The sequence below is a fragment of the Rhea americana genome, unplaced genomic scaffold, assembly GCF_003343005.1.
Source record: "Rhea americana isolate MKP2758 unplaced genomic scaffold, rheAme1 scaffold_314, whole genome shotgun sequence".
NCBI classification, from domain to species: Eukaryota; Metazoa; Chordata; class Aves; order Rheiformes; family Rheidae; genus Rhea; species Rhea americana.
In genome coordinates this window covers 669,611-685,445 of record NW_028186440.1, presented here as the reverse complement: position 1 = coordinate 685,445, position 15,835 = coordinate 669,611, and the positions used below count along the sequence as shown (strand labels likewise).

The window sequence follows — 15,835 nt, the reverse complement described above, 5'->3', positions numbered from 1 at the left end:
CTTACTGATTCTGTGATTCTATGATTCTACGATCTCCGTTTGTTTTAGGAGGCGATGGCCCCCTGCTCTGATCTTGTATGACCTCTGCTCCTCTTCCTCATGGCCTTGGAGATCATATGTATTTTGTGGTGCACAGACACAAACTCATCCTTCACTGGTAGACCRCGTCCCCGAGGTGACAGATGAGGGGTAGAGTATGATGGGCAGAGCATCAGATCACTGAAAATCTCAGCGTCCCCTAAAACAGAAACACAATGAAAYAAGACAAGTTGACACTTCTGATTTACACAGGCTATATTTAAGTTAAAAAGAAATAGAGAGTTGTTTTCTGTTCTATGAAGAGCAAAGTTTGAACTCATTTGCTTGGTAGTTTGAAGGAAAATCCCTGGAATTTCATTAAAAACAAACAAACAAACAAAAACATGCTAATACATATAGTTCCTGTTAGAGTCATCTTTAGGTATTGAAGAAAACCTACATTTTAAAAGTAGGAAAAAGCTCATTTTAAAGCCTGGAATTCCACAATATKATGTCCATGATGTTAATACATGCTGAATGTTGAATACATTTTTCATCTGATTCTGTTTATTAAAAGTACTTTGTCATATGAACTTTATAGGAGACGCAGCTTGAAAACAGGGCAGGAGCAGAGCAAGTGGTTTCACTATTTTTTATCCACAGTATCGGTTTCTTGACACAGCCAAGGCTTTTGTATTGGAGACCTCTCAAAAATGAAATCCATGAGGTTGAGGTCAGGCTCACTGCAAATGAAGGAATGTAACATGAAGGAACATAACGCACCATTATTTCCTGTAGTTCCTGTTCTTTTTGTGCTGTAACTTGTGCGGTTGCAAAGATCAAAGAGCTGTAAAGCACAGGGACTGTGTAAACCTATTACTAAAGCAATACAATGTAAACACCATGCCTGGAAAGAACAGTTTGACCTTAATTTACTTTCTCCTGCTCTCAGAATGAACACCACACCAATACGGTCAGTAATGCAGCTGTCCCATGACTGTGCCCCCATGATAACCTCTGCGGAGGCAAATATAGCACTTACAGGTACAACGGTGATACCCCAAGAAACTCTCTGGAGACATTTTCCCTGTGCTTTGGTGAGCCTTGGGTGAATAGATGCCTTTAAATAAAGCAGATAAAGCCTGATTTGGGGTGCTGGCACAAAGGAGGAATTGACACCTCCATAAAAGAGGCTTAGATAAGCATGGCAGTGCTGGAAATTTATTTGCATTGCTGCACGCGGCAGCTGTGCTGGCAGGGCCTGTCAGGAGGAGAAATGGGAAGCCCAGCAGCAGCAGTGGCTCCACAGAGGTCCTGCGGCTTGTCCAGGCAGAGCCGCAGGTTTGGGGCACCTCGAGAGCGCATGCCATGCCTGGCCTTTGGCTGCTGTGGGCTCTTATTGTCTCTGGCATTAGCTTCTTTGTACTATCAAGGTGTCTCTGCAGTTCTCAGAGCACTTTATTCATCAGGGAAATACTACCTCACAAAACCCCCAGGGAATAAGGTTAATATTAGGACTGTCTATAAATGGAGGGCTTCTTTGCAGCTTTCCATGGCCAAAGTGAGGGGGAATGAGCACAAGGAGTCAGACAGAAAGGTCCTATCTCACTCCATTAGAGTCTTCTGGGAGAAGAGGTCAGTGGTGCCCAGCACCTCAGCACCATTAATTTCTATTATATCTGACCTCGGTTAAGAACCAACCCTGACCTACACGTATCCGTCCATGTACTTTCCCCAGCACTTTCTCCAGCATGTCAAAAGGAGGAAAAGGATGCCTTACATAAATTGTACAGACCAGTTTGAAAGCTCTTATCACAAGCCAAGAGTAGAAAAAATACATTCCAGTGCTTGGCTTTTAGAGCAGCTTGTGTCTAAAGCCTATGAGTTCCTGGGGAGTTTGTCACCCCTGAGAGGCAGCGTGCAGATCTGCCCTTGTCAGGGGCAGGACAGATGTACATCAGCCTGGCTGCATGGGGAAAAACAGACCATGCAAGGGAAGCTCCTTCCACCCCTTGGGACAGCTGGAATAAATCCAAGCAGCAAGTGAAATAGTTTGAGGAAGATTGTATCTCCTTCTGCACTCGCTGTGGGTGGATGGCATGCCCCTATACTCTCCTGTACACTGGGCCGTGACTTTGCCTGAAGAAAATGAATTCATGTCATTATCAATAATAAGCACACAGCACAAGTTGCCTTCTGAGGGGACAATGACATCTCCAGAATATGGTCCTAAGATTGAAGAGCAGTGATTTCCTTGTCCAGGAAATATGCCCTATCTGGACATAGAACTTTGAAACTCCTCAGATAGTCACTTCATGTTTTATGCTAAACTTTGTGGAGGCCAGAGCAGAGAGAAGCTTTTATGACATTTTCACTAAAGCCATGAACTTTTTAGCTTAATGCTAATGCTGAGTTTTCATCATATAAACCAAATAACCTGCAGTATAACTAATCTTATTTTCTTTTAGAAGAATGGAGAAGTACCTGTGAAATTATGTGATTGACAGCCCTGGAAATTAAAACACACACAGCAGAGCAGAATGCTTTGTTGACATTTCTTAACCTGCGTTAGTAAAACCAGCTGGATGAGATGCCACCAAAACAAATGCATGCTTTTCCTCTGACCTAGTGGCAGCATTGTAGAATGATCAATACAGAAGGCTTTAGTATCCTGTGAACCCCATGGAAAATAAGATGAATCCAAGAGGGACATTGCTGTCACATGCCTCAGTGAGAACAAAGTCATTACTCCTCAGCATTACCTTTGTGGTAAGGTCAGGTTCAGGCTCCTCACAACCAACCAGATGCTTCTTGTTCTTGTCACTGACTTCTCAGTCATCCAGTTTGTGGTATTTCTGTAGCGTTCCCATGTCTCTAGATGTATCTAGACCACAGCCCCCTGTGGAGGTCTTTTTGTAAAGTCCTCTTGCTGAACGCAGTAGTGCTGCATGGAACCAGCACTGATTAGGACATCAGCCCAGTGCCACTGGTTCCTCCTCAGCCTCTTCTGAGATCTGCCAAATCATCCTGGGTCTCCCAGGACTTTGTACTCAGCAGAGCTGAAAGTCCTTGCCCAGAGCCATCATACTGCTCATCAACAAGCCTGAGAACAAGGGACTTCTAGGTCCTGTTTATATCTGCCTCCTTCACTCCCCACCCCTCGCCATTCTCCACCATTTGTTGCCACTCGTTTGCCCTCACTACAGGCCTGACTACCAGAATATGCTTCAGCACTCACCATGAGGAAGTGTTTTTTCATGTTTAAATGGAAATTTCCTGCTGCCTCCCATCCTCTTTACATCCTCCCTTCTTACACACTTTGATAAGATCCCCCCTCAGTCTTCTGTGCAGGCTAAACATGCCCAGTTCTCTCAGTCTTTCCCTCATATGAGAGATGCTCCAGTGCCTTCATCATCTTAGTAACCCTCTGCTAAACTCATTTCAGTAGCAGATCCATGTCTCTCTCAAACTATGAAGCCCAGAGGTGGACCCAGTTCTTCAGGTGTGGCCTCAGCAGGGCTATACAGCCCCCAGCCTGTACAGGTGCATGGGGTTATTCCTCCCCAGGTGCTGAACTTCATAAGGTTCCTCCTTGACCATCTCTCTAGCCTGTCAAGGTCCCTCTGAATGGAAGCACAACCACCCAGTTTATCAGCCACTCCTTCCAGTTTTGTACTATCTGTAAACTTGCTGGGGGTGCATTCTGTCCCAGTGTCCAGGCTATTAACGAGAACGTTAAACACTATCGGGCTTTGTATCGACACTGGGGGACACCACTAGTGACTGGTCTCTAGCTGGATTTCATGTCTTTGATCACAATCTTGTGAGTCTTAACAGTTCAGTCAGTTTCCAGTCCACCTCAATGCCCACTTATCTAGCCCATATTTCATCAGTTTGTCTAGGAAGAAGGTATGGGAGACAGCATCAAAAGCCTTACTAAAGACACATAACTATGCTAAAAGGACTATATCAGTTTGTATAAGTGGTCTTTGTAAAATAAATGAGGTTATTCATGAACAAGCAGAGAGGAGATGACCTACAATGACAGAGGTTTTCTGAGGTGTCTGAGGCCTCACTAAGGGTTTGCCTAGAGATACCTGTGCTAACATATGAGTTTGGCTTGTGGGCTTGATTAAGGAAGGATGTGGTCTGGCATTCTACCTGCTGTCTTTCTGTGCAGAGGCGTGGCAGTCACAAATAACAGTGCTCAAATATTTACAAAAGCAGCAAACTGCGAGAGCACAGGGGCTCCCCAGTACAAGAGAGACATGGAGCTACTGGAGAGAGTCCAGCATAGGGCTACAAAGATGAGCAGAGGAATGGAGCACCTGCCCYATGAGGAACAGCTGCGAGAGCTGGGCCTCTTCAGCCTGGGGAAGAGAAGACTGAGGGGGGATCTTATCAATGTGTACAAGTACGTGAAGGGAGGGTGTCAAGGGGACAGGGACAAACTCTTTTCAGTTGTCCTGTGTGACAGGACAAGAGGCAATGGGCAGAAATCGAAGCACAGGAAGTTCCGCCTGACCGTGAGGGGGAATTTCTTCCCTGTGAGAGTGACGGAGCACTGGACCAGGTTGCCCAGACAGGCTGTGGAGTCTTCTTCTCTGGAGATATTCAAAGCCTGCCTGGATGCAACCCTGTCTATCATGCTCTAGGTGACCCTGCTTGAGCAGGGAGGTTGTACTAGATGATCTCCAGAGGTCRCTGCCAACCTTACTGATTCTATGATTCTATGCCTGGGAGCTATCTTGCAGACATGAACCGTAGGGCCAGATCTGTCCTACATCCACTAGGCAGAGCTGAGCACCAGCACAGAGCTCACTGCTTCCTCCTGGCCCTAAGCATCAGCTAGAGGAGACTATCAACAGAAAGTGGATGATCTCAAAGTCAGGTTATAATCAGTCCAGATGTCCCTGCAATTAAGCAGGTTCAAACAGGTTATTTGAAGAGGCAGAGGATGAGGGAATGCTCTGAGGCAATGTCTGGGAGTGAACCATAACAAGTCATGGGGAAGTGGGTGTTCAGAAAAAAAGAAATGGAGATTCCCTCTGTCCCCATTTGTGCCACGGCCATGGGGAACATAACAGTGCAAACAAGGAGAGTTTCTTTAATTTGTCACTTTTTGTCTTTTGAATTTGTCGGTCAAAGGCTCTTTTCTTTGGCTGTAGTTGCATTTGGTTAAGGGAAGGAGATATATATTCAGTACTTCATCTCATTTCCTTCTCTTCCCAGTCACCTGTTACCTCCCCAGCCTGGCTATGTACATTCCAAAAAGGGAAAATCATGTGCATAACCAGTTGTCTGGTGATATTACTTTTCCACATTATTAAGTGATCATATAAGTTATTGTTAAGTGTCCCAGTAAGCTGGACTAACCTGCCCAAGCAGCTGAGCAGTCCATTAAGAGGAAAATGAGAGCACAATGTTGCAGACAGGCTGCAGCAGAAATGTAACAGATAAGTGAAGTGCACAGGGAGATACATCAGTCACCAGAGTAATAGGAATGTAGACATGATTTAAAGGTACAAAAGTCTATCAAACATCCAAGTAAAGAACGTATCTAGTGGTTCCAACAATTTATGGATACTGTTTAAAGAATCCATACTTTAGCCAGCTGGAAGGATCAGACCACTGTTAAGAGCTTGCAGAGTTGTAAGAGCATTGGCTAAAGAAAAAGGCAGATCTAAAACCACTTCTGACCTTGCAACTATGGAGGATTGAGAATTTTTCCCACAGTAAATCACCACTGCTAGGAAACTGGCATATGCCTTATGCATCCACAAATGGAGGAGTGAAATTCATCTTTCTTCTGAAACACTGGATATTACTGTAGCTTGATGCTGGAATCAGTGCCCTGATGGTCCTACCGATACTCACCCAGTGGCACAATGCACATCATAGATCTTACTTGTGTGCTCGGGATAAAAGTGCTCCCCAGAGCAAGATCAAAAAGGACTTCCCCAACACCCTGTCCTGTCCTAGTTAGTGAGGGATGCTAGTCAGCTCCCCATGCTCCTGTAAGGTTTTCATCTAACACATTTCTTTTCTGAATTGGTGGTGTCCTTGATTTGTTCTGCCTTCTTCATGTTGCTGCACATGAGAGAAAGCTTTGAGGAGCTTTTCTGGCTTGTTACTGTAGGTTTTACTATAGGTTTTAAGCATGGGAACATTCTGAGGCCTGTATAAAAACCTATAACAAAGTCTGTGCCTGTGACCAGAAGAGTCCCTTCTTGTTTTTTACTACTAAGTTCTTTGCACTCCTCAAGTTCTTTAGACGACAGGTTTCAAAATACTTTAGCAATATAGCAAAATTATTTGATGACATTTGCTTATCATCTCCATCTCACATATGGAGTCAAGACCAGGTCTAGCAGGCATTTGCACTACCTGCAGGGACAGCACCTTTAGGGGGCTATGCTTGAATGACCTAAGCCAGTGATCCAGAAAGAAAGGGAAGATGCCTCAAGCTTCAACATCCTGCTACGTACTGTGTGGGCAGAAACAGGAACCAGAATCCCCTCATCTATCCGACCTGCCCCTTCAGTGCTGCTGTGTGGTAGAGAGCAGGCAGGTGAGCATTTCCCTAAAGGACATGAAGGACATCACTTGCTGCAAGGGCTGGATGAGATTTACAGGCAACCGGAATGGTTGATGAGGTTTTGGGGTTTACCGGACCTCAGACTACTCTTGATAGATCAATTGTCAATGATATCTCACTATTGCACCTCAGTGATTTGTTAACTATGATGAAGCACAGCCATGATTAGAACATAGGCTTTCCTCACACCTTTGAGCACAAGGTCAGATTTTATCTCCTTAGCATGGATATGAGCAGGAAAAAAAAAAGAAAGAAAAAAAAGAAAAAAAGAAAGAAAGAAAGAAAGAAAGAAAGAAAGAAAAGCTTGCTAAGAGCTCAGCAGCTCCTGTGGATTCTTCTTCATGTCCTGCCTTACACAGCCTTCTAACTAGCTGAGATGGAAATCACTAAGTGTCATAACAAACTATTAAATCAACTTCAGTCAAAGAGTCTGAAGGAGAAACTATATACCAGACCAAAATTATAACATGTTTTATAAAACTAAAGTCATTTCTTTAATGTGGCTTTCTGAAGACAGAAGTAATTGGCACATAATATTCCAAGAATGAAATGAAGCACCTCGGGAGGTAAAGGTAGGTGTGTTGGTTTCCATCAGTTGAGAGCTTCACCTGGTATTTCAGGTTGTTTGGAAACTCCAAGGCAGATATATCCTGAAGCAGAGGTTGTTACACAAAACTCTCAAAGAGACTGCTTGAATCAATGAAGTTTCAGGAAACATCATTCTTCCTAGGGTTAATATGAAAAAAATCAAACAAAATAAACTAAATAGATTCTTTTCCATATTAATTGGGACTCAATAAATAAATGTTTCAGTTGCCATCTTTGCCTCAGCTAATCTTGCTTTTTCTAGTTTTATTGATGTAAATTATCTCCTTGCTTCCTCTGCTTATATGCAAGTGTGCCTCAACAGCTCCTTCCTGTGCAGAGCCCTGTGGTCCTATTCCCCTCTGACAGGCTTTAGAAGATACAAGGGCTAATTACTTGAATATTGAACATTCAGTACTGAGGACGATTAAAAAAAAATCATAACTTGTGGGATTAAGCTACCTCAACAGCTTTACAAGAACTCAGTAGAATGCTCATTTTTAACAAAGTAGATAAAGTACTACATTTAGCGACTCATTTTATCCATTATTAAGTGGGATTAAATTCGTAAGGGTAAATTGAGTGAGATCTTGGTTCCAGTAAAAGCAGTGTCAAAACTCCTGTTGGTGTAAGCTGAGTTGTAAGCATCTTACCTGCCAACAAGCGGTCAGAGTTGTAGTTGGATTACTGCCTTCTGTGACATTTTGAAAGGCTCAAGTGCTTGAGGAGGTTGTGTTTCACCAGAGGTGTCCTCAGGGTACGAGAGGGAAGAGGACAGGAGAGATGTGGCCTCCCTCCTCTCCTACAATGATCCCAGATAGTTCGGCACCCCTGGAAATCAAATGTGCTCCTGTTATAACAMGGGTCTGCTCTGGAGAACCTAAATCAAAAGTGCGCAGCAGACAGGACCCAGCGGTTCAGTATGGTTTAGAAGAGAACAGCGGATAGCTTGTCCACAGCCACAGTGGAAACTTCTACACCAAAAACCTTCAGGCTCTTAGCATGGTGCTATAAATTCAAGAGCTGCTTTCCTTTCTCAGTTACATCAGTGAAATATATTTTTCAGTTCTTATTATTTTAAAATATTTCTGTAAAGTGATAGAATCATTTAATGTCTGTATTTAAGAATAAAATCTAGATTTGTTATAACGGCAGCAGTTTCCATATTTGCAATAAAAAGTAAATTACAAGGAAAAGTAATTCAGCCATATTCAGACTTTAATCTTCCTTCAAAAGTTCGGTTCAGAAAACGTGCTTCACTGCAGTTACTGTAATAGACAGGACAGAAAACCTGTGTTTTTTCATAAGTATATATGATGGTGCTTTACGAGAGTCTGAACTCAGCTCTAATTAACCTAGCTTACTTTTCCACAGCACAGACGTACTGAATTGGGAATTTGTGTTTGGCATCTATCGTTGAGATAATAAAGGTCTGAGAATCTTCAAGGATATTTGACGAAATAATTTTCATAAATAAATAGAAAATCCACAACATAAAGCTTCAACCTTAAAATGTGATATGTTTCACTCTAGGCTGGATTCTTGGACAAAATACTAGCACAAACCATGCTTCTCTATTTTATCTTCAGCTTCAAGTGCTTACTTTCATTTGCAGCAGAATAGCAGGAAAGCTGTATCAAAAATTCTCAGTGAATATCCATGTATCGGCTTGGCCTCAGAAGGGCCATCAGAGCCACAAAACTGTGCACATTTGGGGAACAGGGAGCGAGTGACAGAGAAAGGAAATCAGCATTAAGCTAGACAAAATGTAGTTTTTTTCTGGCATTCGAGAGCAGAGTGAGATGGTTAAACCAGCACTGGCCTGCCTTGCCAAGTCATCAAACACAGGCAAGAAACAAGTCTGAAATCTGGCTTTGTCTGTAAAGTAGTCTGTCAAAAGAGGCCTTRAGGAATGGGTATCTGTACTGCAGATTATTAATGTCAAGGGATGACGTGGAACACAAGAAAAAATTTCAGAGCTCTGGCTTAATCTCGGGAGACCAGTCCTATACAGAAATGGATGCAAGCATGCGCACAAGCACGATTCTGAGTTAATATTCTCTGTTTTTAACTGGGGCTAGACTCAGCATTTCCAAGAAAATTCTCTCTGTTCACATTTAAGTATTTAAAAGGCATATCCTTGTTTTCCTGCAATAGCAATTCATTCAATTTGTCTTGCATTTCTGTATCACTTCTTCATTTTAAATTCAACTTTGCATTCAGGACAATTCTTTTGCTGCACCCTATCTAGTCCCATTGTGCTTGTTTCAAACAAATCTGTTGTCTTTGATGCTACAGGAGGCAATGGTAGGAATGCAGCAAAATATATTTCACAATATGACARTCTTCACTTTCATGTTTGCAATCTTCTTTCTACTTTCTGATTACATACAGGGCACTCTATTTCCAGTTACTGGCACTTTGGCAGTTAGAATCTCATAGCCACAATATAYCATGTCTTGGGCACTGCTAGTGCTCTGTTTCTTCCTGGATTTAGCTTCTCACTGCCCAAAATACCTAGAGCATTTTTTTACACCAGTGGTAAATGTGAGGATGCAAATGCAGAATTGCCTTTATAATACATACATCCAGTTTAGCAAACCCATGGGCTGATTAGCTTSTAAAGTTGATAGAATAAAACAAACACAGAAGTCACGTTCCAAGTTGGAAACCATCTTTTTTGATAGTTATTAAAAGAATACTATTAAAATATTTGGTGTTAAATCAGACTTTAGTCTGATTTAACTCTGTTCACAAAATTTAAACCCATGCAGTTACGTAGTTCCAGGGACCTAAAAATCCTTGAAGGAGTTTGCAAAAGCAGTATGATCTCTGGTTTAAGGATGTATTTATTTCTTAAGAGAATGCTTTCCAATTCAAACGTCTCGTAGATGCAGAATGCTTCCTGGACACACTGAACTGTCTCACTGCTAGCAGTGCCAAGTCCCTGYACAGCTTTCCAAGCGCTCCTGAAAAACAGGCCTTGTCTTCCTCACCTCATATTCTTTACAGTGAGACTCTCAGGAACAGCAGTCTCCATGCCAAATGCAGGATTAAGTAATTAGCTCAAGATCATAAAGAAAAACATCTGCAGAATTCAGAGCAGACATAGATACAGTGGCCTTGAGTATTGTTTTTAAACTGACTGTAGAAAAAAAATGCAGAATTATACAGATTGTAATTATTGAACAGTTATTTGCATGTGACACCTGAGTTACTCAAATAARTATTTTTTTCTGATTAGAAATAGGCTTTTGGATCCTGTACTTGGAATCAGATTTATCTTTAGTTAAATACCTTTTAAATCAACGTTAAGTCATTGTGTTCTATTCAACAGATTTCAGATTGAGCCAGCTCGGTGCTCCCTAGAAAGGACTATTTACACTCTTAAAACAAACACCGCTTTATACAATTACTAGATAGAGAGCCATGCTAGTGATTTTTAAACTAAATAGACATAATTCACTTCTTGCTTACGGTTAGCAAACAGGCTTGAATAAATGTACCCAGTGTGTGGCATAAAAACTATTTGCCTCAGTCTCTACCGTTCAGAGCTCAATCACGTCTGGAAAACCAGCAAATAAGCATTTCCCTTCCGGGACACAAGTAAAGAAGCTGTCAATTTAAGGTCTATTTGCAAAAGTTAAATATAACAGTGGCATAACATACAAATTCNGACGACAGTAGCACTTGCCACATCCTGGTTGGGCAGGGAGTGTCAACAGAAATGCTGAAAATTACTGAAATAAAGCTATTTGGTACAGAAGATGAGTAAAGAGAGAGAAAAGCAATCGACTTTGCTCCAACCAACATTAACAAGAACTTTGCAGAAGTGGTTTGGGCCCTTTGTCTTTTGCTGCTCAGTAGAAGACAATGATGAAGCACGAAAAAAGCCACACAGGAAGACAGTTAGAGCAATATGTGCTAAATATCAATGTACGCACTATCTTTATTTCATTTTAAAATTTAAGGGAAAAAAAATTCCAAGTACTTGCAAATTCTCTGTAGGTCAAGGGAAGGTATTATTTTCTGAAATGATACTTTGCCAACAGACATCCAACTTTAATAAATGCTCCTTTTCATAGTGAAAATAACTTAGTATACCCTCTCCAATGAAAACATTTTTCTCCTGGCACAACCAGGCTTTATTTCTAACCTCAGATGGTCTGGTTATTTTGAGAACAATCAACCACTTCTATTGATTAAAAGATAGAAAAGCAAAAATGAAAAGAATTTCTCTTCAAAAGGCAGCTTTCTACTGCTATCTTTCAATAAAACAGGATCTTTCTGTGCTGTTTCCTTTCTGTAATTTTATTGAGTGTTAATCTAAATAATTAATACAAATATAAAGCTACTCCATTCCATGAAGATTAAGAGGCTTTACAGTATAAAACTCCCTGAGATACAATAGTAGCATTATATGTAACTTAAAGGAAAGGATCACATACTTTATTCCATTTAAATCATAATCAAAAAGTAGTATTAATTTTTCCCATTAAAAGAAGAACATAATTGCCTTAATTTCATCCACCTCCACCTCGACAATTCTAGGCATAGATTAAACCATTTTTTCAAAAATGTATTTTTCTATTTAGAATAGAAAATAAACTGGYTTAATTTTTATAGATGAATTATATATATCACCTGTAGCATCTTGTGGAGTCTAGTACATGGTCTACAATACAATTTCCTAATACAAATTTATTTCTTATCATTGAATTTGGGCTCTACAAACTGAATCACTTATAACAGTATGCCTACTATCAGTTTATTGCCTATCAGTCTGTAGCACAAGCCAAAAGTCACTAGATTTATCGAGATGCTGTATAAGTGACTTCAGCAGCTGTAGCCCTAGTCTGAATTTCCTCCCAAGTCTAAAGGCAAATCTCTGCAATGCTCATGAAAACAGTATGAAACTAAAAAAGACTGCTTTCCTTCCTAAGCAAGTGCTTTGCAATACTTCTTACAAAACTGCAACTTTCATTATAAAATTCTTTAAAATACTCAATATATTACTAAAAAATTCAGTGTAATTGTGACCTTTTTGTTCAAAATTATGCTTTAGATTATTACATGACTGTTTTCTGAATTTTATAAAACTCCGATTACTCCATGATTTCGATTATTGAGAAAAACGTATCAGTTGCAATCTTTGGAAATTCCCATGCTAGGTATTATGGCCTGATCTATTGCCTGTGGCATTACTAGTGATTACACAGAATATTGTGTGTCAGGAAGCTTTCACGGGAACACTAAAGAGTTCAGAAAGACTGAAAAGAAATCCTATTTCTAGCAGTTTGATGAAAAGCAGTGCAGTTTTAAAAAGTAGTTAAAARGATAACTCACTACTTTAAAGAACAGATTTTTGTATAATTAAGTAAACTGTGATTAAAAAATAGACAAAAAAAGATAGATCAAAAGGAGATTCTATTCTCTTGACACTAGCTATCAGTGTTAATGCTATATTTAGAATTATTTTTTAAAAGCTCTCAAAACAGCAGTTTTGCAGAACTAGTAGGCACCGGGCAGAGGAACAGAGGGTATGCAATGAACAACAAGCTTCTGCTTTAAACTATCACTTAAGACTTGTTTGAACAAAAATGCAGCATCAGGGACCATTCCTACTGTGCTCTGCATTGAGTTAACAGTCTTCTCTGCTTTCCACAAAAAATCCCTACAGCAGCTCTGCAATCAACAACAGAAAAGTTCATGAAGCACTTTCAACTGTCTTGCCTTGCACAAAAAGAGAAGGGAATAAACACTGGAGCCAGCATGATCTGACCTGGCAAATCTGTACCAAATTGCTCACAAACTTCACTATTATTATACATTTTTTCAATGGCCTTTAGCTCCCTGCTTAGCTAATCGTAAGGAACATCTAATCTAAAATAAATTGCAGTTGGCCATCAGCTAATGAATATAAAAAACACCTACTTGACACCCCTTATTGCTCAAGTCAAATCTAATCTTATTCTAACCTAAATACCACCCTCGAATGCCAGTAAACTCATCTCTCCTGACACCCTTCATTTGTTTAAAACTGCCAGTCCTGTTTCCTCATCCTGATTTTATTCTGAGTGAAGTCTCGGGGTAGTCCCACGACCTTAAGCAGGTGCTGGATGAATCCCACGTGCCGCATTTGTACTGCACTCCTGTAGCGTATCACTTTTTACCACCAAATTTTACAGTTGCAGGAGAGGGGGAAGGTGCTGAGCTTCCTGAGGACCAGGAAATTGCAACTGAAGTTTCTCTCCAGATTACAGCACACAAGATACAAGTAACCAAAATATATCATACATTGACTACTAGGAAAATCTTAGTCCAGCAAAGTTTTGTAAGGGTTGGGAAAAACTACTGGAAGTTTTCTCTGCAGGCACCGATTCAGGAACTATATTTGAAAATATATTTATATACTAAAAAAAAAAAAAAAAAAAAAAAAGATGAGGTGGAAGAAACCCTCAAAAGGGTTTCCTCAAATGAAAAAAAATAGTAACTCTTCCCTCTTCCTCTCCCTTTTATATTCTTTCTTTGTACAATCTTAAGTTTTTAACAACAGTTTAGACATTATTCTATACAGCAGTTTTCTGTTGGAAAGGTGGTGTTCTGGGGCTTAGGCTGTTCTTTTTTTTAAAAAAAAAATATTATTTTTACAAACAGCAAAGTAGCAGTCTGAATAGTCTATCACATGGCAGAATTTTTAAAAATGCATGCTAAAAACTAAAATAATCTTCACATATTCTAATGATAACAGAGAAATAAGTTAATCTTTTGTATACATATTCAAGATAGTAATAAAAAAAATCTGCAGTTCTGAGCCTTTCCCTGCCTTTTCTTACATAGCATTAATTTTGCAGGGAAAATATGCAGATTCCTGTAAACATCAATTAATTCCTGAATAAAGCAAGGGTGGGAATGTTCCAACTTTATTTCTACACTCTGCTTTTTCCTGTACCTACATCTCTTCTCTACTTTCATACAGGATAAATGTATTTTTAGCTTTGGAAGTCAGTGGAAGAAATTCTTCATATTATCTGAGGTGTCTGTTCCAGACAGACCCAGACCCTTACACACGCTTTTTCCTAACTGGAATTTTCATTTGGCTGCTGCAATTTAAAACATTGCTTAAAAGTGCTACTACATCATTACATTCTTCCATTCAATATTTGAGGCTCAAAATTGTCTGCAAAAAACTTCTTCATATTTGTAATAATCATGGTTGAATATATTTGCCTTTGTGTAGCAAAAATATGTCTTCAGAGTACTGAAAGCCAGCACTGATCACGTATTTCCTATAAGTAGAAGAAAGTTTCATGGTCCAGGAAGCTGTCGTTGCTGACAAAATTGGTTTCAGCTGTATGGCTGAAGAACTTGGCATAGTTAGTTTATGTCTAGCTGTGCACAGCTGTAAAGGCTTCAGATCCGCAGGACTTCTGGAAGTTGAATTTTAGTTTTGAAGAACTGCTGGACAGTCCTTTGTCCTTTCATAATGTACTTTCACCAAAAAAATCTCCCTTTCATCAGCTTTTCACAGCTTATTTGCCTACATCTGTATGCTCTTCTTGCGGACGACAGACCTCCGCGTACCCCTTTGGGCAAGCAGGTGACCTCTGCGAGAGCCAGCCCTCGCTCAGCCTTGACAAAGCCTCCTCCCAGGAGAGGCCCAGCAAGCCTCGCCCGCCACAAACATCAGCTTTCAAACCAGCTGGCCAGATTTTGCACAGTCTTGATTTGATTCCCTGCCGTCCTTACGGCCTCGCAAACCTTGCAGTAATGTTCGTCCCAGAACGAGGTGACATGGACCTCGTATTTCTTCCTCCAGGCGAAATATCTCCTGTAGTTTGGCTTGTTCTTATCAAGGAATTTCAGGTAGGTGGCCAGCCGTCGGGGGCTGGGGAAGTCATCGACGTGGATGAAGGAGTCRGGCGGGATGAAGCGCTCGTAGTTGGCTCTCTGGGGGCCGAGGACGACGGGGACRGCGCTGGCGGCGAAGGCGTTCCTCCAGAGCTTCTCGGTGATGTAGTCRGTGTGCTGGGAGTTCTCAAAGGCCAGGTAGAACTTGTAGGCAGAGATGGTGGTGACCATGCCGCCCTCGGCAAGCGCCAGGCCCCGCGCGCCGTACACGTCGATGGCCAGGTGCTCCTTCAGCTGGCGGTAGTAGCGCACCCGGGCGTGCTCCTCGTTCCAGTTGCTGATGACCCAGGCCACCAGCCGGGTCTTGCGGGGCAGGCGGAAGGGCCGYGGCGCCGGCGGGGCGTAGAGGTACCCGTAGGGCACGAAGACGTCCGAGTCCGCCCGGTACGACATGGTCCAGTTGAAGACGCCGGCGAAGCCGCGGAGGCCGGGCGAGTGCGAGGGCGACTCGAAGTTCATCCAGACCCAGATCTGGGCCGGGGGCCGCGGCGGGGGCGCGCGGGGCAGCCCCTGGGCGCCGTGCAGCGCCAGGTCGCGGTGGTGGAAGAGCACGGCCCGCGCCTCGCCCAGCCGGCTCCGGTCGGCGCTGAGGCGGCAGCCCGTGATGTTGTAGCGCCGCCGGCAGTCGGCCGGGCGCCGCGGCCGCCCGAAGGGCTCCCACCACAGCAGCACGCTCACCTCGGCCCCGGCCCCGGCCCCGGCCCCGGCGGCGGCCGGCGGCGG

At 42.0% G+C, this 15,835-nt stretch overlaps 1 protein-coding gene across 1 annotated transcript; it reads right to left on the bottom strand.

Annotated features, from left to right (window-relative positions):
• Nucleotides 1-11,147: 11,147 nt before the first annotated feature.
• On the bottom strand, nt 11,148-15,835 carry FUT4 (fucosyltransferase 4; the record flags this gene model as incomplete). The annotated part of the gene is made up of 1 exon (XM_085310231.1): nt 11,148-15,835. A coding segment is annotated over one exon (948 nt), but the record flags the coding sequence as incomplete, so codon positions are not given.